The following is a 24,631-nucleotide window of genomic DNA, read 5'->3' as shown; positions in this document are numbered from 1 at the left end:
ATGGAAAGAGAAAGCGGGCTCTCAGAAGCTGCCCTTGAAGCACAGCTCAGATGTAGCAAAACATTTAAAATGACAACATCATTCTGGGAGTGACTCTGCCCACTCGGTTTACATACAGAGTCACAAGTCATCACGTGTCAATACTTTAAAGGACTTATCGGAATCACAATTTTGTACTCTGCATGCTGTATGTTAGAAAGCCATTTTAATCGTCATTATCGTTAAAAAGCTAATGAAACAATCTAGGCTTTCCCGAATTCTATTATTATCTCCTTAAAGCTTTGGATAAATAGATTTTTTTCCCCTTGTTTAGCAAAGATGTTACACCAATTATTCTGAAAGATTTCCTAAAACTGCAGTATAAGAAAGTGATTAGAAATAATCCCACCTGCCAAAAGATTACAGTGAAAAGGATTATTCTTGTATTATCTTTTCCATGTTTCCTGGAATGCATCCATAGAGCACGCTTTGTAAGTAGGCTCATAGCTGTATCGAACATGTTTCATGTTTGGGGCCATTATTAATAAATTCATCCGTACAGTTATTAAATGCCCACTTTGCTTGTAGGCATGAAGTAAACAAAACCCGTTTTTATGAAGTTAGAGAGAGAAGACGTAATACTTGGAGAAATTAAAATACCCAATGTGTAATTTCTTTGATAGTGGGTGGCTGCCACCTGCAGTAAATGTCACATCCTATGACTTTTATAGATTTCCTGAGTGGACCACATGACTGACGGGAAGATGTTCCAAACTCGGGACATAGTCTTATCCTTTGACCTGATGAGGACATTCATGTGCTCACAGTGTTAGCTGAGCGTATGCTCTCACGCCAAAGCTGTTTGATCTTTGTGGCTGCTGTGGAAGAAATGCTAGGCTTGGGCATCTGTAGGAAAGAACAAGAAAGCATAGATTTCAGATGTTTAAAACTATACCAGCTTAAATGTCATTTTTGATTCTAACAGGTTATGGGCACTCAGATAAAACATTACACACACCCTACTTCCTTAGCATCAATAGAATGAGACGAACCACATCTATTGTGTGTGGTGATTATAAGGACCGAGGTCAGGTGTGTATTTAAAGTGCCCCCAGCACAGTAAAGCACGAAGCATGTGATTGCCCCTTAACTTGAAGCTTAAAGGCCAAAAGGCATTGCATGGATCATCTAGACATGTAGCAAAATCGTTAAAAATATGTTAAAAGAAATGTTTGCACAAATCAAAATGAGTACATTTTAAAGAGTTAGGAAAAGAGGAATCAGAAATAAATCCTCGTTAAATTTTGAATCTTAACTTTTAAAGGTATTTAATTTTAAAGGTAATTTAAAGATCATGTCGTGTGTGTGTGTGTGTGTGTGTGTGGGTGTGTGTGTGTGTGTGTGGTGTGTTAAAACCACAGGGAAATACAATGATATGAGTAGTCATCATTGTCTGTCTTAAATGGCCAACGTGTGGAAATACTCACTCCTGACAAATCCTGATTGGAAGTCAGTTCCAATTAAAACTGAGAAGTCTAGAGAAGCCATCTATCCTCACTCCATGGTTCCCAGGCCAGCGCACTCTCCCCCTGACACGTGAAAACAGTTTTCCAGGTGTAACGTCCACATGGCAATGTTTTTTGATCTTTGGTAGGTGACACTGCTGTGTTTTCTAACCCTCCTCAGATGCATAAGAGTAACGTCACTGTGGTAGTGTTTTTCATCATGCCTGCCAAGACAAACAATTTCAACGTGGAAACCCTGAAGGGCCAGGCGGTGCGGAAACAGCTGTGGTAATCTCACATTTGTCGACCTCCTCAGGCCACACGTGAAGGGAGTTGCGCCTAAGTGTGTGACCTCTGAGCTGTGTCCTCCAACGTCCTTTCTTCCTTGATGACTACAGCATAAAGATAGCGTTGTTCTCCTGGTGCTAGCTGCTGTGTTAGCCTGTGCAATGCTTGTAACGTGGTGGTTGGTACTAGGGAAACTTCCTACAAACAACCATAGAATGGATAGATATCTATAGGTGGGTTTTGAGGATGGGCTGGATATATTTCACAGACAAAAATTAAAGTGTATATTAAAGCAAGGAGATGAGTGTAATGACTTCCTCTACACTCAGCCCAGATCACACAGCAAACATTTCACTAACTTGTTCTGTCTACACCTCCATTCACTGACCTTCCCTACTTTCAACCGTCCCCAGTCACCTCAAACAGAAAAGAATTCCAGCTCTCTCTGCACTATCAAGTGGTTTGTCCAAGCAAGGTAAATTGGGCAGTAGGGAAATACTAGGAGAGAGACTACATTTTAAAAGACTTGTAACTTCAAGGAACATGAATGAGACCAAAGCACCTTCATAGCAGATGATCTCTTAGTTACCTTTCTGTGGCTGAGACAAAACATCATGATCAAAGCAACTATAAGGAAAAGTTTAATTAAACATTCACAGTAGCAGAGGGTTAGAGTCCATGCCGGTCCTTGTAAGGGAGCATGGAAGCAGTCAGGCAGGGTGCTGGAGCATTAGCGGATAGCTCACATCTTGATCCACAAGCATGAGGCAGAGAGAGCTAACTAGGCATTGCATGGGCATTTTGACACCTCAGAGCCCACCCCCAGTGACTCACCTCTGGTAACAAGGTCACACCTCCTGCTGCTCCCAAACAATTCCACCAACTGGACACCAAACGTTCAAACGTATGATCTTAGCTGGGCCATTCTTACTCGAACACCCCAGATGAGTATGAAAAGTTATGATTCCATCTGAATTAGAAACCTTTCTGTGTCAAACAGGGACACTGTGCACTGTATGAAGGAAAAGTTTGGAAAGAAACTCTACGATGGGTTATTAAGGTAAGCACTTAACAGCCATTCTTAACCTGTGGGGCTCGGACCCTCTCACAGGGGTTGCATATCAGATATCCTGTCATTTATTTACATTATTATCCATAACAGTAACAGAATTACAGTTGTGACATAGTAATAAAAATAATTTATGGTTGGGGGACCACAGCATAAGGAGCTATATTAAAGCATTGGGAAGGTTGAGAACCATTGCTGGTAGAACAGAGTACACATCTACATTTAGGGCTTTACCATTCACAGGCCACAATTTGGACACTTTCATGCACTTGTTCCAAACATAATAGGATTTGCAGACATTGAAAATGTCGTGTCATATGAATATTATTAGCATTGTACTTTTCATTTGTCAATGTCAGTAAACAGTCTGTACCTAGGAGAGAGACCACGGGTACACGTGCACACAGATCCTTATTCAGTGGTGAACTCATTAATATGTCCGTTTGAAACTGAGGGAGCTTTTGAGTTCGAATATATATGGACTTAATTTGATAAATGCATGAGAAATATTTATGTAGTAAATCTATGTTGATGCCTTAGTAAATACATTATTACAATAAATGCCTGACAATTAGAGAGTACTTGACTAGATCCAGCCATTTTTATTTTTCATATTGTTTTCACCACAGAGGAGAAATACCCGACATGAATAGTATTTTGGATCGAGATGACTTAACAATTATGAAAAGAGCCATTTTTTCAACTCAGGTAAGAAAAATGTAAAGTACCCAACATCGCCCATGATCATTAGAATCAACTTAGGCAATATGGCCTTCTTTCCTATAAAGAAATGTGCTAAATTAGGAAATTTCAAATCTGAGGGTTGAAAAAGATATTCTCTTTCATTCTGTTTACATTTGTGGCTGTGGAACAGGGTGTGTGGGAACCAGAGGAGAACTTGAAGGACTTGTATTCTCTCTTTCACTGTGTGGGTCCCAGAGATGGGACTTAAATCATCTGTTGGGCAGCAGGAACCTTTAACAACTGAGCCATTTTACCCCCCAGGAAAAAAATCCACTTGAATGAGTTTGTATGTGGTTTCATGAGTTGTTTCCAAAGGATTCTTTTAAAAATCTAGTAAAATCTGTCTTTGAACCCATTTACAGAATTTCTTTGAAGCAATATACTCAGTTGAGAAACTGTGTCCATTATAACAGAGGACCTTGTGACAATCTCCAAAAGCTCAGAATCCACACCACAGTTGAGAAGACGCCAGCGCTTCTCTGAGGAATGGAATTGTTATTTTTTTAAAGATTTATTTATTTTATATATATATATATCTATATATATATTTTATATATATATAAATATGTATATTTATATATATATGAGCACACTGTAGCTGTCTTCAGACACACCAGAAGAGGGCATCAGATCCCATTACAGATGGTTGTGAGCCACCATGTGGTTGCTGGGAATTGAACTCAGGACCTCTGGAAGAGCAGTCAGTGCTCTTAACCTCTGAGCCCTCTCTCCAGCCCATGGAATTGTTATTTTAAAGTGTATGCAGCATATAGACATGCATGGCGTCCTCTGTTAATAGTGTGGTTTGCTAGACAGTTCCAGTGAATCACGTTCATCTAGCATGAAGATTCCAAAGATTCTAGGTAAATCCAGAAGGAATCTTGATGCCTGAGCCTTTCATAGTCGCTGCAAGGAAGGAACAGATTTCTGTTCATGGTCTGGGAAGAAAGTTCTGGAACTCTTTCTCTTCCTCTGAAACACACAAAGCTTAGTCATGTTAACCAGCATCACCTCAGAGGCTGAGTACAGTCAGGGTGCACGAAATGTCAACGGCCTTTTGCAGAAATGAGTCACACTTTCTCATGCTTTTCACCTCGCATGCTTTCTTCTCCCTGTTCCCTCAGAGACACTCTTTGCCTCCTGTGACCACTCACAATATGATCGACGATTCCACGGATCCCATCCTCAGCACCATTCGACGAATTGGACTTTTCAACAATCGCACAGACAGAGTCAAGGTAGAACTAATTGGTTTGCTAGGCACTGCTCCGAAGTCGTGCAGAATAAGCCGAAACAAGGGCTCAGTTGGTGAAGTGCTTGCTGTGCAAACGTGAGAGCTGGAGGTCACGCCTAGCAGCGTGCACTTGTAGTCCAGTGCTCGGGGGAATCCAGGGGGATCTCCCGGAGCTTACTAGCAAGCGCCCGGGTTAAATGAGCTCTGGGGTAAAGAGGGACCCTACCTCAAAGAGTTACATGAAGAGTGTAGGATGATGTCATACAGGTGAAGGCAGGTACAAGATAGAACGAGGCCTGTCATTGGACGAGAAGGAAGGATGGGCGGGAGAAAAGTTTTAGAGAGAGGAGGAGACTGGAGCAAGGAGAAGAGAAGCAGCAGAGAGAGAACATGGAGGAAGATGTTAAGATTCCTTTCTGCACATGAATGAATATTCTTAAGGGATGGGTGTGTACAGGACTTTGTATGTCTAGATGGGCAAGGACAACTGGACAATGACGTGTAGCGATCATTTAGAGTAGCTTTTCTAAACATGCCTTGCGCTCTGCATATGCTCCGATGCAGAGTAGCTGCTAACTCCAGATACCTCGGCCTTTTCCAGGCTATCATATTGTTACAGGGGACTCCAGTTGCTGTGCAGACTAGAAGGCCTTGAGGAATAAAAGCCAAGTATGGTAGGAGGCAACCGCCTCTGGGTGAGAGGGGATGGCAAGTTTAATCAGGACATGAGTGTTCCACGATCTCCCTCCCGGGAGCCTCGTTTCCCTCAGCTAACTCGTGTGTGGGTGATGAGTGACCCACCCCCTCGTTCCTGGTCAAGTTGGGAACAAACTGACAAAATAAGACAGAGGTCAGCAGATGGAGAACCAAATATAACCCATTGGGGAATAAGGCTGGAGAAGCCTTGGGGCGGGAGGTGTCTAGTATAATGTGAAAGCAGAAACAGGTGAGTGACCTCTCTACCCTGTGACCCATGATGCGGAGCTGAGACCGATGTTAAATGCACAGAGTAGAGTTTGAGCTACAGACAGGAGGAAGGAGGAAAGCAGAATCCATGTTCTTCACAGTTTATCTTTCCCTCTATCCCTGAATTACAACACAGGACTCTCTAGTATTGAAATAAACAGAGTGTAGATGAATTTTTTTTTTGGCTTTATTTTCTTCATCAGAACTTTCTTCAAAAGAACTCTCTTTTTAGGTGATTTTACACCCAGAATTCCTGTCCTCCACCAGCCCCCTACTACCAATGGATTATGAAGAGTTTGTCCGAGGCTGTCACCTTGGGGTATTTCCATCATACTATGAGCCCTGGGGTTACACGCCAGGTATGTGATGTATGTGGAGATTGTGGGCAAATTCTGATTTGGTTGCGTGCTGTTTCGTGTGTGTGTGTGTGTGTGTGTGTGTGTGTGTGTGTGTGTGTGTGTGTGTGGTGTTAAGATTGATCAGAAATTTCTATGGTGGCTTTGTTGTCCGTTTGTTTAAAAACGATTTGGATTGGATCATTTTGGGGGTCAATTTAATGCTTTGCAGATTCCAACCTAAGAATAGGGACACCACCTCTGTTAGTCCACCACAGAGGGGTTTGCTGCCTCCTAAGTGATACCCACAGCCTGGTGCCTCACTGTGGTCCAAAGAGGAACACGGCGTTTTGTGAGGATTGCATACCATTTGGTAATCTCTACAGATCTCATTAATGTGAAGTAGGAACCAGATGTATAGAGCAAGTATAAAAATTGGAAGTCTTACCATATGGTTTCCTACAAGGTATTTCAGAAGAACACATTTTAAACACTTACATCAATTTTGTGAAACAAAAGTCAGCCTTGAAAAACCCTCTGCATTGTTGTCTTTCAAAAGATGGGTAGTTTAAGAGAGCATGCGTCTGGTGTTGGGTAAGGCATGGTAGCCAGTGCCATACAATATCAGAAACTCTGCCACCTCTAGGTTTTAGCTTCTTCTTCTTCTTCTTCTTCTTCTTCTTCTTCTTCTTCTTCTTCTTCTTCTTCTTCTTCTTCTTCTTCTTCTTCTTCTTCTTCTTCTTCTTCTTCTTCTTTCTGATTGATAGTGAAATCTCAAATCTACTCTGTCATTTTCTCTTCTGGTCCCTAAGTGGTGTGGTTACTATTAGCAACAAGAGTGATGGATTTACATTTGTACTGAAGCATCTTATTAAAAGAGAAACATGGGTTAGAGGCACAGGTCGGAGGTAGAACACGTACTGATGATATGCAAAACCCTCTCTGCAATCCCCAGCACCACAAAATAAACAATAAATTAAAAAATAGACATTTTGCCTGTATTCCAGAAGGAAAGAACAAGGTAATTGCTTTCTTGTGTCATACATATTGGTAATAAGAAATACTTTTCCTGATTTAGGTACAATTCCACTTATTTTAAAGCAAAATGCTAAAAAAATTATTAACTATAGCTCAAGGGACAGCAGAGGCCAGGTAAAGGGGAAACTATAATTAAGAGAACTTTCACAATGCCTATCCATTTATATTTTTCCTGTGTGTAGTTGTTTTGTCTGCATGCATGTATGCTTGTAGCACATGCATGATATGCCATCAAGTATCAAAAAAGAACGTCAGATGTTCTAGAACTGGGGTCAGAGATGGCTGTGAGCCTCTGTGTGCATGGTGGGAACTACACCCAGGTCCTCTGAAAGAGCAACGTGTGCTCTTAACTGCAGAAGCATTGCTCCAGCCCCCAGGCCTATACTTTTATTCTGGAATTCTCTAAGGAGAGAATACTGTAACCCTCAGAGCATGAGAGAGGTTCTGCTGCTGGTACTGTCCTCCTCTCTTGTTTCACTGCCATCAGATGACAACACGAGGACCCTGTCGTACTGGGATAAGCAAACTAGAGAGGATTTGCTTTTTAATTTTTCCTTTTCTTTATTAGAATTTTCCTTTTTAGGTGATTTTGCACCCAGAGTTTCTGCCAGCCACCTGGGCAATCTGTCAGCAGTAGGAAATTATCAAAACTTTAACAAAGTAAATATGACTACTTCTTGGAAGTTGACATAAAGATGCATCTACCTAGTTACTTTGTTTCTTTCTCCCCTATAGTTCTAAAATTTGGTGTTACTTATATGTTTTGTTTTTTTCTTCTCTCATACAATACATCCTGGCCTAAAGCCTCCCTGCCTTCCACTAATTCCAGGCCTCCCCATTTCTGCTTTCCCCAAATCCACTGCTCCGACATTTCACTTAAAAAATGGCCTCCTAAGGATATCAACCAAGCATGGCATATCAAGATACAACAAGACTAGGCCCAAACCCTCACAAAAGGCTAGACATGGCAAATCAGTAGGAGGAAAAGAGTCCCAAGGACAGGCAAAAGAGTCAGAGACAGCCCCCACTGCCACTGTTAAAAGTCACACAAAAACTCCAAGATAAACAACCACAACACATATGTAGAGGACCTAGGTTAGACTTATACAGGCTCCATGATTGCTGCTTCAGTCTCTATGAGCTCCTATGAACCCTGCTTAGTTGATTCTGTGGGCTGTGTTCTCCTTGTATCCTCAACCTCTCCCTTCCTCCCCCTCTCTTTTGGGGTTCCCTGAACTCTGCCTAATGTTTGTCTGCGGGCCTCTGCATCTTCTTCAATCAGCTGTTAGAGGAAGTGTCTCTGATGACAGTTGGGCTGGGTATCAATGCTATGTGTAGTAGAATATCATTAGGAATCATTTAATTGACTGATTTTATTTTACTTATTTATTTTTGGACAGTTGTGTTTGGTTTCTCCCTAGGTCTCTGGGCCATCCAGCTCCCTGATTCCAGCCATCTAGGCAGTGTCAGGCATGAGTTTCCTCTCGTGGAGTGGACCTGTTACTGACTGTCCACTCCCACAAACTCTAAGTCACCATGGCCCCAGCGCATCTTACAGGCAAGACAGGTTGTGGGTCGAAAGTTTCATGCCTGTGTTGTTGTCCTAGTCCTTCCTCTGTATGCCTACCCGCTCACAGAGGATGGCAGTTCAGGCCCCACATCCCCCATTACTAGAAGTCCTCTCTAGAGTCACCCTCATAGGTTCCAAGAAGTTTCCACTGCACTGGGTACCCACCCACATTTCTCCCAAACACCCCTGAATCACCAATTCCCTTTTACTTACTCTCTCTCTCTCTCTCTCTCTCTCTCTCTCTCTCTCTCTCTCTCTCTCCTTCATTCCCTTCCCCAGCCTGATTCTTCACGTTCCCATCCCCAATTCCCCCAGTCCACCCACATAATCTTTTACATTTCCTCTGCCCAGAAAGATCCATGCCTGCTTGCTAGAGCCTCCACATTACTTAGCCTCTCTGAGTCTGTTATCCTTTAGTTAACAGCTAATATCCACTTATAAGTGAGGACATTTGTCTGTCTTTCTGAGTATAGGTTGCCTCACCTAAGATGATTTTTTTCTAGTTCCATCTATTTGCCTGCAAATTTTATGATGTCATTTCCCCCCCCAAAAGAGCTGAATAGTAGTCCATTGTGTGAACGTCCTACATTCTCTTCATCCATTCTTTGGTTGAGGGGCATCTAGGTTATTTTTGATCTCTGGCTATTATGAATAAGGCTGCTATATTGAGCAAGTGTCCTTGTGGTAGGATAAAGTGTCTTTTGGGTGTACGCATGAGGGCGGTATAGCTGGGTCTCATGTTTCTGAGGAACAGCCATAATGGTTTCTATAGTGGCTGTACAAGTTTTTGCTCCTGAAACGGAGGAGTGTCCTTCTGGCTCCCCATCCTTGCCAGCAGGGGCTGTCGGTTGTGATTTTGATCTTGGCTATTCTGACAGATGTAAGGTGGAATCTCAAAGCAGTTTTGACTTGCACTTTCCCGATGACTAAGGATGTTGAACTTTTCTTCAAGTGTTTCTCAGGCATTTGAGATTCCTCTGTTGAGGGTTTTCCCTTTAAATCTGTACCCCATTTTAATTGGGTTATTTGGTTTGTTGATGTGTACTTTCTTGAATTCTTTGTATTTTATGGATATTAACCATCTGTCAGATGTTTGAGTCTATTCACACTTTCTTTCCTATCAGGTTCACTGTGTCTGGTTTTATGTTGAAGTCTTTGACCCACTTGGAATTGAGTTTTACGAAGAGTAATAAGTATCAGTCCATTTGCATTCTTCTACATCCGGATATCCAGTTAGACCAGCACCATTTGTTAAAGTTTTTTATCATTGTGTATTTCAGGCTTCTTTATCAAAACTCAGGTGTCCATAGATGTTTGGACTTACATCTGGAACTTCAATTCGATTCCATTGATTTCATCCTTGGTTTTGTTAATTTGGATATTCTCTCTCCATCTTTTAGTTAGTTTGGATGACCGTTTGTCTATCCTGTTGATTTTCTCAAAGAACCAACTCTTTGTTTTGATAGTTCATGGTATTAAGTTCTCTTTGTTTCTACTTAATTGATTTTAGCCACTGTTTGATTATTTCTCGCCATCTACTCCTCTTGTTTTTTCTTGTTCTAGAGCGTTCAGATGTGCTCTTAAGTTGTTAGTAAGAGTTAGTAAGAGATCTCTCCAATGTTTTCATGTCTGTGCTATGAGCTTTCCCTTAACACCATTTTTATTGTGTCCTCTAAGTTTGGGCATGTTGTTCATCCATTTTCATTGAAGTATAGGGAGTCTTAATGTCTTTCTTACTTTCGTCCTGACCTAGAAGTCGTTCAGTAGAGAGTTGCTCAGTCTCCACGAGTCTGCGGGCTTTCTGTTATTGTTTAATCCGTGCTGGTCTAATAGGATGCACGGGGCTATTACACAATTTTCTTTTATCTGTTGAAACTTGCTTTGTGACCAAGTACATAGTCGATTTTTGAAAAAGTTCTGTGAGGTGTTGAGAAGAAGATATATTCTTTTGTGTTTGGGTGAAATGTTCTGTAGACATCTATTATATCCATTTGGTTTATATCTGTTAGCACAAGTATTTCTCCGTTTATTTTTTGCATGGATGAACTGTACATTGGTTCGAGTTGGATATTGAAGTCTCCCACTATCAATATGTGAGGGTCATTGTGTGTTTTATGCTGTAGAAATGTTTCTTTTACAAACATAGGTGGCCTTGCATTCAGGGCATAGATGTTAAGAATTGAAATGTCATCTTTGTGGATCTTCCCTTTGGTGAGTATGGAGTGTCTGTTGTTTTACATCTCTTTTGATTAATTTTGGCTTGAAGTCTATTTTGTTTGATAGTAGAATAGCTACACCAGCTTCTTCTTAGGTCCATTTGCTTGGAAGCTCTCTTTCCAACCCTTTACTCTGAGGTCTATCTTTGCTGTTGAGGTGTGTTTCTATTATGTAACAGAAGGATGGATCCTACCTTCACATCCATTTTGTAAGTCTGCTTCTTTTTTATTGGAGAATTGTATCCACTGATATTAAGAGATATCAGTGACAAATGGTTGTTAATTCCTGTTATTTTGGTGGTGGTGGTATGTATGTATGTGTGTGTGAGTCTCTCTCTCTCTCTCTCTCTCTCTCTCTCTCTCTCCATGTGTGTGTGTGTGTGTGTGTGTGTGTGTGTGTGTGTGTGTGTTTCCCTCCTTTTGTTTTTGTCAATGTGAGATTATTTCTTGATTTTTTTATGGGTGCATTTAACCTTCTTGGGTTGGAGTTTTTTCTCTGTAGTGTCTTCTGTAGGGCTGGATTTGTAGATAGATGCTGTTTACATTTGACTATATCGTGGAATATATTGTTTTCTCCATCTATAGTTATTGAACTTTTTGCTGGGTATAATAGTCTGGGCTCATAACTATAGTCTTAGAGTCTGTAGCACATCTGCCCAAGCCCTTTTGGCTTTTAGAATCTTCATTGAGAAGTCAGATGTACTTCAAATAGGTCTATGTTACTTGGCCCTTTTCCTTTACATCTTTTAATAGTCTTCCTTTGTTCTATATGTTTTATGTTTTGATTATTATGTGTCTAAATGACTTTCTTCTCTGGTTCAATCTATTTGGTGTTCTGTAAGCTTCTAATACTTTCATAGGCAACTCCTTCTTTAGGTTAAGAAAATTTTCTGCTATGATTTTGTTGAAAACATTTTCTGGGCTTTTTGCTGGGAATCCTTTTTCTTTTCCTGTTATTTGTATGCTTGGTCTTTTTGTAGTATCCTGGATTTCCTGGATGTTTTATGTCAGGAAATTTTTAGATGTAACATTTTCTTTGAATGATGTATCTATTTCTTGTAGCTTCAACATCTGAGATTCTGTCTTCCATCTCTTCTACTGTGTTGGCAGTGATGGCATTTGCAGTTCCTGTTCATGTCCTTAGAGTTTTTCATTTCCAGAATTCCCCCAGTTTTGTTTTCTTTATTGCTTCAATTTCTGTTTTCTTATCTTAAATAGAAGATAAGAACTGTGTTTTTCAACTGTGTTTTTTCTTGGCATTCTATAAGGAAGGAATTTATTCATTTTCTTCAATTTTTCGTTTGTCTTTTCCTTGATTTCTTTAAGGGCTTTATTCAGTTCTTCTTTTAGGACCTCTTCTAGAATCTTCATAATGTTGGTTTTAAAGATTTTTTTCTCTTTGTTTCATCTGTGTTGGAATAGTCAGGGTTTTCTGTAGTAGTACAGCCACGCTCTGTTGGTAACATATTGCACTGGCTATTTTTGATTGTGTACATCTGAATTTAGAAGGATTATAGGTCTAGGTGTCAATTTCTGGGTTTGTCTTGGTGGCAGGGGTATTTTGTTCCTTTATCTCTGTTTCCTCTCTTTTCTTCTGGCCTGTCAGGCCTGTGGTTGAGCAGGGGTCTCCACCCAAGTTGGGGGCTGGACTTCTGGTAACCACTGTGGTCTCTTGTCAAGCAAGGAGTGTCTGGCTGGGTTGAGGACTAGGGTTGTAGAGACCTGCATGGTCTTTGATTCAGTAGGAAGTCTCCACCTTATTGTAAGCTGGAGTTGCCATGGCTAGTGTGGGCTCTGCTCCAGCAGGGAGTCTCTGCTGAAGTTGGGCCCTGGTTTTCTGGCATGACCTTTGTTTGGACAGGGGGGTATCTGCTGGAATTGGGGCCCAGGGCATAGCAATGATTGGGGATGGGGTGGTAATACTGGTTCTGATAGAAACAACAGAGAGGGTTAGTCATCTTCTCACTTCTAAACTGATAATTGAAGAAAGAAAATCTTTCCTGTGTATAATTTAGCCTCCTCATATTACATCATCTCTCTATTTATTTTATAATAGTATTAAATAGTGATGCTCTAACTGTAGAAAGCATTCATTAAAGTCAACTGTGCTGGCTATTTTTTTTTTTTTTTTGGCAACTTGACACAAGCTAGTTATTTGGGGAAAGGGAACCTTGCTTGAGAGAATACCTCTATCAGATTGGACTGTAAGCCAAGTCTGTGGGAAATTTTCTTGATTAATGATTGATATGGGAGGATCCAGCCCATTGTGGGCGTGCCAGGCCTAAGCAGCTGAGCCTGGGTTGTATATGAAAGCAGCCATGGATAGTAACCAGTAAGCAGTATTCCTCCATGGCCTCTGTTTCAGTTCCTGCCTTCAGGTGCCTACTGAGTGTCTACCCTTATTCCCTTCAGGATGGACTGTGAGATATAAGATGATATATATCTTTTCCTTTCCAAGTTGCTTGTGGTCATGGTGCTTAGTACAGCCATATGTATGTGTGTGTGTGTGTGTATATATATATATGCTAAGACACCAGCACTGTGCTTTGAGAAAGCTCGAGAAACACTTTATTAAATTCATTCAAGGGACATACATTGAGCTTTCATGGTTCCCTGGTTGTTACTACAAAATGTATTAGTAAATTATTTAATGAGAAAAAATAGGTTTTTTTAAACTCTCATGGCGTTTTAGGCAAAGATGAATGCATAGATCTATGAATTATTCCCAGGAAGAGTTCCAAAATTTTCAGTAGATTTCAAAGAAGCTGTTAATCCCCATGCACTCTCCTTCCGCCACCCACTAAAGGTTAAAAACATCGCTGTGTAGCTGCAGAGCTGGGCCAGGAGGAAAAACTCCAAACAGAGGAGAAAAAGCTTTTCTAAAAGTGCATCACACTGCACCACACCACGTGTAACAGGCTCAACCTTTACACCCATCTCCTCTCAAGAACCAAAACCATTTCTGTAATCAAAGAGATATAGATTATTTGTTTAAAATGCAGATGTTGGATAGGGAGATGACTCAGGAGTCAAAACGTTTGCCATGCATGCCTGGGGACCAGCATTCAGATCCCCAGCACCTTCCAAAGGCCCCAAGAGAGTGGCCATAAGCCTGCTACGTTAGCCATACCAGCAAGCTCTGGCTTTGATGGAGGGACCGTGCCTAAATGGATGAGGTTGAAAAACACTCAAGGAAATTTCCTTGATATCAGGCACTACGGGAATGTGCACATTCACACCCAAATGAACAAAGAAAATGTGGCTATCTTTAAAAGAAGGATACTTTTAGACGTAGCTGTGCAGAAAACAGGTTTTGTTCAAAAGGGAAGGGAAGACTTAGACCATGAATTCCCTGCAAGCTCAAGAGAGTAGCAGGTGTGTATGTTGAGATTACAGGAGCAGAGAACTTGGCTGTATCCGAACACAAACTCAACCCGCTAAAGTCGCAAAGCAGAGTCCCAAGCGTGGAACAGAGCAAACCAAACCGGAACTAGCTGGCTGGGCTCAGACAGCAGAGAGCAGCGGGTACCAGCAAGAGCTCTAGGACTGGACGTCTTGCTTCTAGTCCCAGCTTTGCCGAGTGCCCCGGTTCTGGGAAGGGGCCAAGTCACAACCACTCCCCGTGCTTTAAATTCTCACCTATCGGTGTGGGATGACGTCAGTCACACTCCACAGGGTGTTTCGAAGATTTTCTGTGCCATGGGTGTAGATGAGAGTAAAGATCGCTACATCCAGTCAGGCAGGACCTTTCTCCTCCACATGCATGTGAGGATTGGGAGCGGGTCTGAAGCTCACTCTTTGTCCATTCTCCGGCAGCCGAATGCACAGTGATGGGCATCCCCAGTGTGACTACGAACCTCTCTGGTTTCGGGTGTTTCATGCAGGAGCATGTGGCTGACCCTACCGCGTACGGTGAGATATTTTTTCCTTCCCATTCTGACTTCTGGGTCTTCACTGTGCATACCTCTAAAGCTGTCCTGAAATGAAACAAGAGTTTGTATTCTTGTTTAATTAAAAGTGGATTTAAATAGAAATCCACAGAAAAGAATGCTCTTAATATTGAATATACTTCCCCTAAGAAGAATTACCAAAGGGCAGACCCTGAGCAAACTTTAACTTATTTCTTGATGGTGGTGATAGGGTCTTTTAAGTCCTAGGAGCAGTAACACAGTATTGGAGTATACATATTGGTTCATCGGTAGCAGCAGGTCTCAACCTGTGTATCCAAGAACCCTTCCACAGGGGTGTCATATTGGATATCCGGAGTATCAGATCTTTATGTTATGATTCATAACTGTAGCAAGATTACAGCATAATTTTATGGTTAGAGATCACCACAGCATGAGGAACTGTATCAAAGGGTCACAGCATTAGAAGGGTTGGGAAACACTGCATATAAAACACTTTTATTCTTTTAAAGATCCGTGTATTGAGGTAGAAAAAAATCACTTATTTAAGACTGTAGGAGAATTCTCGGTTTTTCGTTCATGTTGCTTAGCAACAAGAAAATTAGACCAGGATTTGCTCTGTCTGTGCCTTGGCTGTCATGTCTGAAGAAGGCAGCTCTCGCTGTTAGGTTTAGAGGTTGTAAGTGGGAGGACAGAGTTGGGGAGAGGGGACCTGGTGTTAGATTCCATCTGGTGGTTCTGGTTAGTATCAATTAATTAGAGAATTACTGACCCAAAGAGCTTGATATTTTGCCAACACAGCAGATCTTGTCTTCAAGATCTTTGGGCCTGCTGTGTTGGCAGAGGGTTGCTGGTAGGTTTTAATGATTAGAAGATCATAGGAAACAGACTGGAGAGATGGCTCAATGGTTAAGAGCACTGGCTGTTCTTCCAGAGGACCTGATTTCAGTTTCCAGCACCCTCATGGCGGCTCACAACTGTCTGTGATTCTAGTTGCAGGGGAAGCAACACCTTTATACAGATATGAAGACAGGCAAAGCACCAATACACATGGAAGAAAAATAAACAATAATTTAGTAAAGATTATAGAAAACAACATTTGGAGAGGAAAAGATAGAGTGAAGGTCGTTTGTAGCTAAGGCAGGGGACTGATGGCGGGCTGGTCGTGGTCTTTGACAGAGCCTGAGGAGAGAAAGAAGAGAGGAGCAGTGTTCCTTGGCTCCAGGTTGGAAGTTGTGTTCTGATGTGTGGTGTGTGTGTGTGTTCTTCAGGTATTTATATCGTCGACAGACGCTTCCGCTCTCCAGATGATTCTTGCAACCAGCTGACTCAGTTTCTCTATGGGTTCTGTAAACAGTCCCGCCGCCAAAGAATCATCCAGAGGAACCGCACCGAGAGGCTTTCAGATCTTCTGGACTGGAGATACCTGGGCAGAGTAAGCAAGTTCCTCAGCAGTGTGGAGGAGCATGCCGAGGTCATCATGCAGGATGGAAATCTTGCCTCTAGTCACAATATATAAAATCAGCTCGGTACCATAAACTGAAATTGCAGGGCTTCATTCCTGTACTTTTTTTAACTGAATGCGATTTCTCAAACTTATAAGCCCAAGTCTTCATGGGTTTAGATATCCGTGGTATCAAGTCCATCAGGATGTAGCACAAACCTGGCCAGTGCTTAGCTTGATTCATAACAGGTATTGCTTCTTAGAAGGGGGAATAAAATACTCACAGGAGGAAATACAGAGACAAAGTGTGGAAAGACAGACCGAGAGAGAGAGAGAGAGAGAGAGAGAGAGAGAGAGAGAGAGACTCTAAAGGAAAGGCCATCCAGAAACTGTTACACATGGGGATCCAGCCCACATGCAGTCCCCAAACCCAGTCACTATTGGGGATTCCAAGAGGTGTGTGCTGACAGGAGCCTGATATAGCTGTCTCCTGAGAGGCTCTGCCAGAGCCTCACAAACACAGAGGCAGGTGCTCACAGCCAATCACTGAGCTGAGAACTGGGTCCCCAGTGGAGGAGTCAGCTAAGGTAGCTGAGGGGGTTCACAGCCTCCTAGGAAGAACAATGATACCAATCAACCAGATAACCCAGAGTTCCCAGGACTAAACCACCAACCCAGCAGTACACATGGAGCGACCCGTGGCTCCAGCTGCATATGTAGCAGAGGATGGTCATCAATGGGAGGAGAGCCCCTTGGTCCTGTGAAGGCTGATGCCCCTATGTAGGGGAATGCCAGGGTGGGGAGGTGGGTGACAGGAGGGAGTGGGTGGGGTGGGTGGGGGAACACCCTCATGGAGGTAAGGGGTGGGGATCGGGTAGGGGGTTTCTGGAGAGGAAACCAGGAAGAGGGATAAATTTGAAAAGTAAATAAAGAAAATATCCAATAAAAGTAATAATAATAATAATAATAATAATAATAATAATAATAATAATAATAAAGAAATGCCTTATGGAGTTAAAAAGAAAGGTCAAGAGAAAGTACTTTGCTTGGTTTTTTTTTTTTCTTCTTTTTTCTTTTTTTTGGAGCTGGGGATCGATCCCAGGGCCTTGCGCTTCCTAGGCAAGCGCTCTACCACTGAGCTAAATCCCCAGCCCAATAATGCAATTATGATTTCAACAATGGAGGGTGGAAAGGAAACTGTTTGTGAATCCAAGTAGAGACAATGACCCTTTACACCTGTGCAGTGGGTGTGCCAACCCCCACTTGTCCACCTATCTTAAAACTGAGTGATTTGATAACAAGCAAAGTACCTTAGCTTTCTTCTAGTGTGCTTTTTGCATAGTATTGGGTTCTCCTTGCCAAGAAATAGATGCAGCCACCTGCTGAGTGTCTACACCCAAGAAAGATGCTGCTCACTGTGACCTAAGTAGTTAATGTCACCACCTCGTTTGAACAGAGATCATGAGGGTCTGGGCCTCAGAGGTTCTGTTCCTTACCTAGGTCTGGGCAGGGTTAGTGTCCAGATCTAGATACTTAAAAATGAAAGCCATTTTCAGTCACGTTTGTACTCAATCCACAGCTCAGCTTGGCCAGCACAGCAGATCTCCCTCAATGTTTTACAGTATTTCTGGGCATGTATATCGACAGCTAATAATATTATAGATGGTCATTTCTTCATTTGTTCTCAAACTTAGTACCCATAGATGCCCCAACTTCATATATACAGCTAGCTACTGGTCAATGCAATGTGAGATAGGGTAAAATATTACACGATAACCCACAATAAGTTTTACATATCAGTTAATATCTAGATAGGCATTTCAGGCTTAGAAACATAGAACTTTATATCATAACTTGGTTATTGACATAGCTAATGTGATTTTGATGTGCAAAGTGGTTTTCTCTTGACAGTATTACCAGCATGCCAGACATCTGACACTGAGCAGGGCTTTTCCAGACAAATTCCACCTGGAGCCCACATCCCCACCAACGGTAAATACTGACTGTGTTGTTTGCCTTTTACAAAAATGACAATTCTTATTTGGCAGTTCTAACAATAAGTTTGAATCTGGAAAGTAGCAAAATAGGCCAATAGTATGCCTTTCTAAGTGTTGAGTCAGAGCGAAGAACTGAGGTACACATATGTAGATGGCTAACTCATACCATAAGAGAAGTATGTCTTCATTACACCTTTCTCTGCCTTGGTGTTTGGAGGCTGTGTTACTCTCCGATTCTCCTGAGAGCTATTCGACAACAAAGCGGGTTGGTCTAACAGGAGGTAGCTCTCTATCTAGGGAAGTGTTTTAATTTAGAATGGCCACTTGGCAAGAGGAAAATAGAGAAAATTGAAGCTCAGAGGAGGAATTGGAGCCGCTGAGTGTTTATGTCCCATTCAGCACAGCCCACAGGAGTCGTCTTCTAATGTCCAGTTAGACATCTCTATCAGTGACACTAGCCTAGCCCACACACGAGCTCTTCTGAAGACAGGAGATGGCACACGCCCTGAAGCCGTGTCCAGGCTTTTCTCTTGAGCATGATTAGTCTCTGCTGGTATCCACACACTGGCCCGAGGACTGTGCCTTTCAGCCTTGCACCCATTGGGGGACACTTCAGAGTGAGGAGACGAGATATCCTAAGGGCGTGCACCCTTTTGATATTGCAATACTGCATTCTCGTGTACACTTGAGAATCATGCAATCAAATTGACATTTAAAGAGAATAAAGAAGGAGATCTTATGTTAAAGAGAAGTTTGCAGTGTTGTATTGAGCCACATGCACAGCCATGCTTGGCTTCATAGCCACAGGTGGAGCATGGATGGCAGGTTGAACACCTGGGTCTACATTGTATATAAGATCGCCGTAGGTACACACACATATAGTCTCAGTTATTCAGATGGCTAGGTCATGAGGGTTATTTAGATTTGTTAGTTTAAGGCAAATATGAGCAGCAAGGAATAAGTCTGCCTTAAAGAAACAAGGGTACAAACACACCAACATACAAACATATCAACATACAAACATATCAACATACAAACATATCAATATACAAACATATAAACATGCCAACATACAAACATGCCAACATACAAACATACAAACATACAAACATGTCAACATACAAACATGCCAACATACAAACATGCTAACATACAAACATATCAACATGCAAACATACAAACATGCCATCATACAAACAGGCCAACATATAAACATACCAACATACAAACATATCAGCATACAAACACACCAACATACAAATATACCAACATACAAACATACAAACATGCCAACATACAAACACGCCAACAACCAACCGACAAACAAACAAACAGAAAAGACCCACTTTGTTCAGGGCCTCTATGTCCTGAAGGAGCCTCTTCTGAGCATATATCCACAAATGGGTTTTTAATATTTTCACACCTACTATGCTCAGTGTCAAGGGTCATCAGTTTCATCACCACCTCCCCGAAACCATCCATCCACATCACTGGCTCAGCTTGAGTCCAGCTGCGCTCTGACCAGGGCTCTCAGGCAAGAGTCATTTGTTCTACAACAATTTTACTGAATAACCCAACACCTAGCCCACCTAGCTTTGATTTCTGGAAGAGATAGAGAAGGACTAGTCCCAGAGGAGGCAAGAGAATCCCTCTTCTTCCTCTGCACATTCCAAGCTCTGCGGTTACCATGTGAACACTGGGAGGGTTGGCTGCCTCATTCATCTAAAGATGCACCTTCACTTCCCACCTCGCTCTGTCCACCCATTTATATTTTATTCAATTAGTATTTAGCTCTTACTCCTAAGTGCTGGTTCAGCTCTTTTTTAAAGATTCCTCTATGCTTTCACACATGACTCCAATGGATTAGATCATCGCCCCTGCCTTCCCCACACACACCAACTTCACCGTTTCCCCTCCTCTTCCTCTTTGTCCTTTTCCTTCCTTCTCCTTCCTCTGACCTAGGGAGACCAATTGGAGCCACTTATATACACGGGAGTATAGGGAATTAATTAGTATTTTACCATAGAAGGATGGGAGTCATTCAGCCCACCCCTCTCTGAGGAAACTGTCTTGAGCTGATTCAGGTCACTGAGGGAGTGACAGTCTCCTTTGGCATGTGGCTTGTGGTGGGTTATTCATGACACACAGTTGATGTCCATCATGGCTGTGTCAAGTGAGCTTTCTCAGTGACTCTGAGCTAGCTGGGCTGTGTCACGCGACCATGTGGTGTTTTGTTATGGAATAAAATGATGCAGCTGGTACAATCTCAGGCATCCGTAAGGACACCCAGCCATCCAGATTCTCTCTGGTGGTGGCTGGTGGTAGCCTATGTCCTGGAACTTTCTCAAAATATTTGAAAGATGACAGAACAATACAAGTGAGACTAAAGAAAGACCCTGGGGTTGTCACAGATCTGGAACTGACTTCCATGTACCACGTACATGCTGTGGCCTCCAGCAAGTCATTTGCTTTTTCTCTGTCTGTCTATCTGTCTGTCTGTCTGTCTCTCCATCTGTGTCTCTGTCTGTCTCAGAGGGGAAACAGGAAGGACAAATTTGCAACAATATTGCTAAAATATTAGATTATACAGTTTACAATTATATACAATTATTGTAGACAGTATAGCACTCGATCCACTTTACTGCTTCATCAAAGATACCTGCATGTTTAAAGAATCGATCTTAACGGTGACAGTACCAGCATCAAAGTTCACAAGCACCTGAAGGATCACAAGTGACTACCTAAAGACAATTAAACCAGCATTGGTACTGCCTGCATCATTGAAAACCAAGAGGTCAGAGGTGGACCAGTTAAGCATCAGTTAAGAGTGCTTGCTGCTCTTTCATAGAACCTGAGTTCAGTTGCCAGCATTCCTCAAGGAGGAGTAATCCCTGTTGCTTCAGCCCTGGGGATTCTCATCTGGTATCTGTAATCACCTATTCTCTCTCTCTCTCTCTCTCTCTCTCTCTCTCTGTCTGTGTGTTTCTGTCTGTCTCTCTCTGTCTCTGTCTCTATCTCTGTTTCTGTGTGTGTGTCTGTGTGTGTTATACAATGTAATTAAAAAAACTAAAGACCATTACATTAAGAAAGATAAAACCAGCCAGGGGTGTAGGCAAAGGCAGGTGGAGCTCTGTGAGTATTGTGTGTTCCAGGACAGCCAGGGCTATAGAGAAGAGGCCCTGCTTCAACAACAACAAACAAACAAGCAAACAAACAAACACGAAAACAAGAGAAAACCAAGAAGTCTTTTGTAACATTTGTGCCTCATTTGTCTTTGGCAGACGGATGGCTTTAAGTATCCCAGGCCCTCCTCAGTACCACCTTCCCCATCAGGATCCCAGACTTCAAGTCCTCAGAGCAGCGATGTGGAAAACGAAGGGGATGAGGATGAGAGATATGATGAGGAAGAGGAGGCTGAGAGGGACCGGCTAAACATCAAGTCACCATTTTCCCTGAACCACATCCCAAAGGGGAAGAAAAAGCTTCATGGAGAATATAAGAACTGAGCTCAAATGAAGTAAGGATGTTTCTCTGAGCATTAAATTCCTCTAAGAATCACAATAGAATCTTTTCTGTGCCCATAGAGAATGGAGGAGATTTAGTGAATTACCATTTTGTAATTTGGTCTTCTAGTCCTGTTATCCTTGCAAATTTAGAAGTGAGGAGGATTTTTAAAGGGGCAGGACTGGAGGCATTTTAAAGATGGTTAATTTATCTGGACCTGGTAACTCAACACCTGTAATCCTAGCACTCAGAAGGCTGGGGCAGGAGGATTGTCATAATTGGAAGACCAGACTGGGCTATAGAGAAGGACCCTATGTTAAAAAATAATAGTTAATGTAAATGATCAGAAAAATTTAGCTACTGATTTTTACAGCATCATTATCATAATCATTTGATTAATGTTTATGAGGCTTCTCTATGCCAAACAAGTCTCTCCCAACAGAGATAGAATCATGACTATGATTACATGACTCATATTTTAGATAACCCGAGGCTTTGGTATTCTCTTGTCATGTGCACTGAAACCATGAATTTCTATCTCACTCTGCAGATGATTCCAAATCCACAAGAAAATGAGCTGAGCCCAAGTCCATCCCTGATGCATACCGACAGATATTTACAGAATGACGTCGGAAATCTAGAATCTGTGTCCAGATCACTGATAGTAACTTGTAGCCACCGACATGTGTCACCGTACTGTGATGGTACTTTTGTTGTCTAATTGGAAATTTCAATCTGTTATTGATAATAAATTACCAAATCTAAATGAGTCAAGTCGCTGTTTGTAGATCTTATTTTCTTTGATAATGTCCTACTTGAAATGTTTCAGAAATCAGAATAGCACGTGAGGAGGAGTACTTGTTGTGAATAGTGCCTGGCATCACTGAAAGTGATCTTAAAAACAAAACAAAAAAAAGTAGAAAATGAAGAAGTCTGCTTAAACGTAAGACCTACTTCTCCAACATGTCCTGTGGTCATGTAAGGGGATGGTTGAATGATTATGAATGGAGTATGATTGTGCATAGGCCGATGGGTGTCAAATCTAGTGCAATCTAAATTGACACAGCATAACAACAGACCCCAGATTCACCCAGTTCTGTCTTTCATAACTGACTAGCCTTTCAGTGTGTCAGCCGCACTGCATAGTGATCAACTCTATTGCTGTATCCGTTAACCTTGCTCTGAATATGATCTGTGGAAGAGTCAACCTTCCTAGAGATGAGTTGTTGAAGGTAACAGTGGGAAAGGCACAATGTCACATGGTTGAAGACCAAGGGGAGGCTGCCATCCAGCACCTGTTTCCTCATAAAGTAGAAACATGGACATAAACAATCAAACAAGCCAACAGAGAAGAAGGGACATGAATTACATAAAGCTAAATCCTGCTTAAAAAACTCCAAATATGATAGAACTGGAAGCATGGCCTTTGTAAGGTGTTTAGGTCATAAGGGTATAATCTTTAGGAATGGTGTTAGTGACCTTAAAAAAGTGCATGTCGAGCTGGGGTTGCAGCTCAGAGATAGATTGCTTGTTCAGTCACATGAGACTCCAGGTTGAATTTCCAGTACCAAAATAAGAAGTGAGGAAGGACAAAGAAGAAAGGAGGAAGGGAGAGAGCAAGGTAGGGTGGGAGGCAGAGAGAAAGGAAAGGAGGGAGAAGGGAGAGGAGAAGGAAAAAGATGAGGGGCATAAATTGAAAGAGAAGGCAGAGAAGGAAGAGAAGGAGGTGGAGGAACAGGAGGAGGAAGAAGAATGTGAGGAGAAAGAGGAGGAGGGGGAAGAAAAGGAGGAGGAGGGAGAGGAGAAGGGCAGGAAAAAGAGGAGGAAGAAAAGGAGGAGGGGGAGGGGGAGAGAGGAGGAGAAGGAAGAAGAGAAGGAGAAGGGGAAGGATGAGGGGTGATGAGGAAGAGGGGGAGAAGGAGGAGAAGGAGAGGGAGGAGGAGAGGGAGGAGGAGAGGGAGGAGGAGGAAAAAGAAAAGGAGAAGGGGGAGAGGGAGGAGGAGGGGAGGAGGAGGATGAGGAAGACAAGGAGGAGGAGGAGGAGGAGGAGGAGGAGGAGGAGGAGGAGGAGGAGGAGGAGGAGGAGGAGGAGGAGAGGCCCCAGGAAGTCCCCTTGCTTCTATCACTTAGAAGTGTAGTCATAAGAGAGCCACCTATGGGAAAAGATGCCCACCATAGCAGACATCCATTCTGTCACCATGGTGACCTTATACTTCCAGAACTCTAAGAGGCAAGTCTGTTTTTGTTAACCTGCAGGCATTTTGCTTTAGCAGTCCCAGCTACCTGAGTCCACCACTCTCCTTCTATGGCAAAGTCACTGTGAATAGAGCTGGTTTTACCCACACAGCTATGCATCTTAGGCCTTACAAATGTTACGCTGAGGGCTTTTCAAAGCACCAGGAGGACTTTCCTGGAGGAAATCCCAAGAGGCCTCATGGGAGGGGCCCAAGTCTCTATGGAGTAACTTGATGACTTGGCTGTATCTCCACACAGTGGTTTTTAAGAATTAAATAAAGTCAGAATTGAGCTCTTCCTAGAAGAATCCAGGCCCCTGGAAAGACCTCGTGTCTCCTCTTTCAGGACTGCAATGGTGTTGGGGTTTGGAGAGACAGACAATCAGGAGCCAAGGCTAAGGTAAGGGGTGATACAATGAGAGAGAAGGCACCTGCGTTGTGCACAAAGTGGTTGGACATCCTGCAGAGATGGGCCAGTCCGTGTGCATGTGTTGATGTCAGCAATTCCCACGTGAAAATACAGGTCTTAAACATAAGCAATTTTCGATCCACGACTTCATTCATTTCTTTGTAGAAACAAAGAGAATTGGCAGCACATGC

The 24,631-nt window shown here is 42.4% G+C and overlaps 1 protein-coding gene across 1 annotated transcript in view; it reads left to right on the top strand.

Moving 5' to 3' along the window:
* The window catches only part of Gys2 (glycogen synthase 2), a 41,174-nt gene extending 18,608 nt beyond the window's left edge, over positions 1-22,566 (top strand). The window contains exons 8-17 of the mRNA NM_013089.2: positions 1,666-1,772; positions 2,773-2,832; positions 3,471-3,549; positions 4,710-4,823; positions 6,018-6,144; positions 14,761-14,856; positions 16,124-16,287; positions 18,208-18,288; positions 21,575-21,810; positions 22,348-22,566. Of these exons, the coding sequence (NP_037221.2) occupies positions 1,666-1,772; positions 2,773-2,832; positions 3,471-3,549; positions 4,710-4,823; positions 6,018-6,144; positions 14,761-14,856; positions 16,124-16,287; positions 18,208-18,288; positions 21,575-21,799 (1,053 nt within the window). The 3' untranslated portion in view covers positions 21,800-21,810; positions 22,348-22,566. The remainder of the gene's footprint in view (positions 1-1,665; positions 1,773-2,772; positions 2,833-3,470; positions 3,550-4,709; positions 4,824-6,017; positions 6,145-14,760; positions 14,857-16,123; positions 16,288-18,207; positions 18,289-21,574; positions 21,811-22,347) is intronic.
* Positions 22,567-24,631: the final 2,065 nt, after the last annotated feature.

Source organism: Rattus norvegicus, chromosome 4 (assembly GCF_036323735.1).
Source record: "Rattus norvegicus strain BN/NHsdMcwi chromosome 4, GRCr8, whole genome shotgun sequence".
Taxonomy (NCBI): domain Eukaryota; kingdom Metazoa; phylum Chordata; class Mammalia; order Rodentia; family Muridae; genus Rattus; species Rattus norvegicus.
The sequence above is the reverse complement of the archived record's forward strand: the minus strand, read 5'-3'. Positions and strand labels throughout refer to the sequence as shown.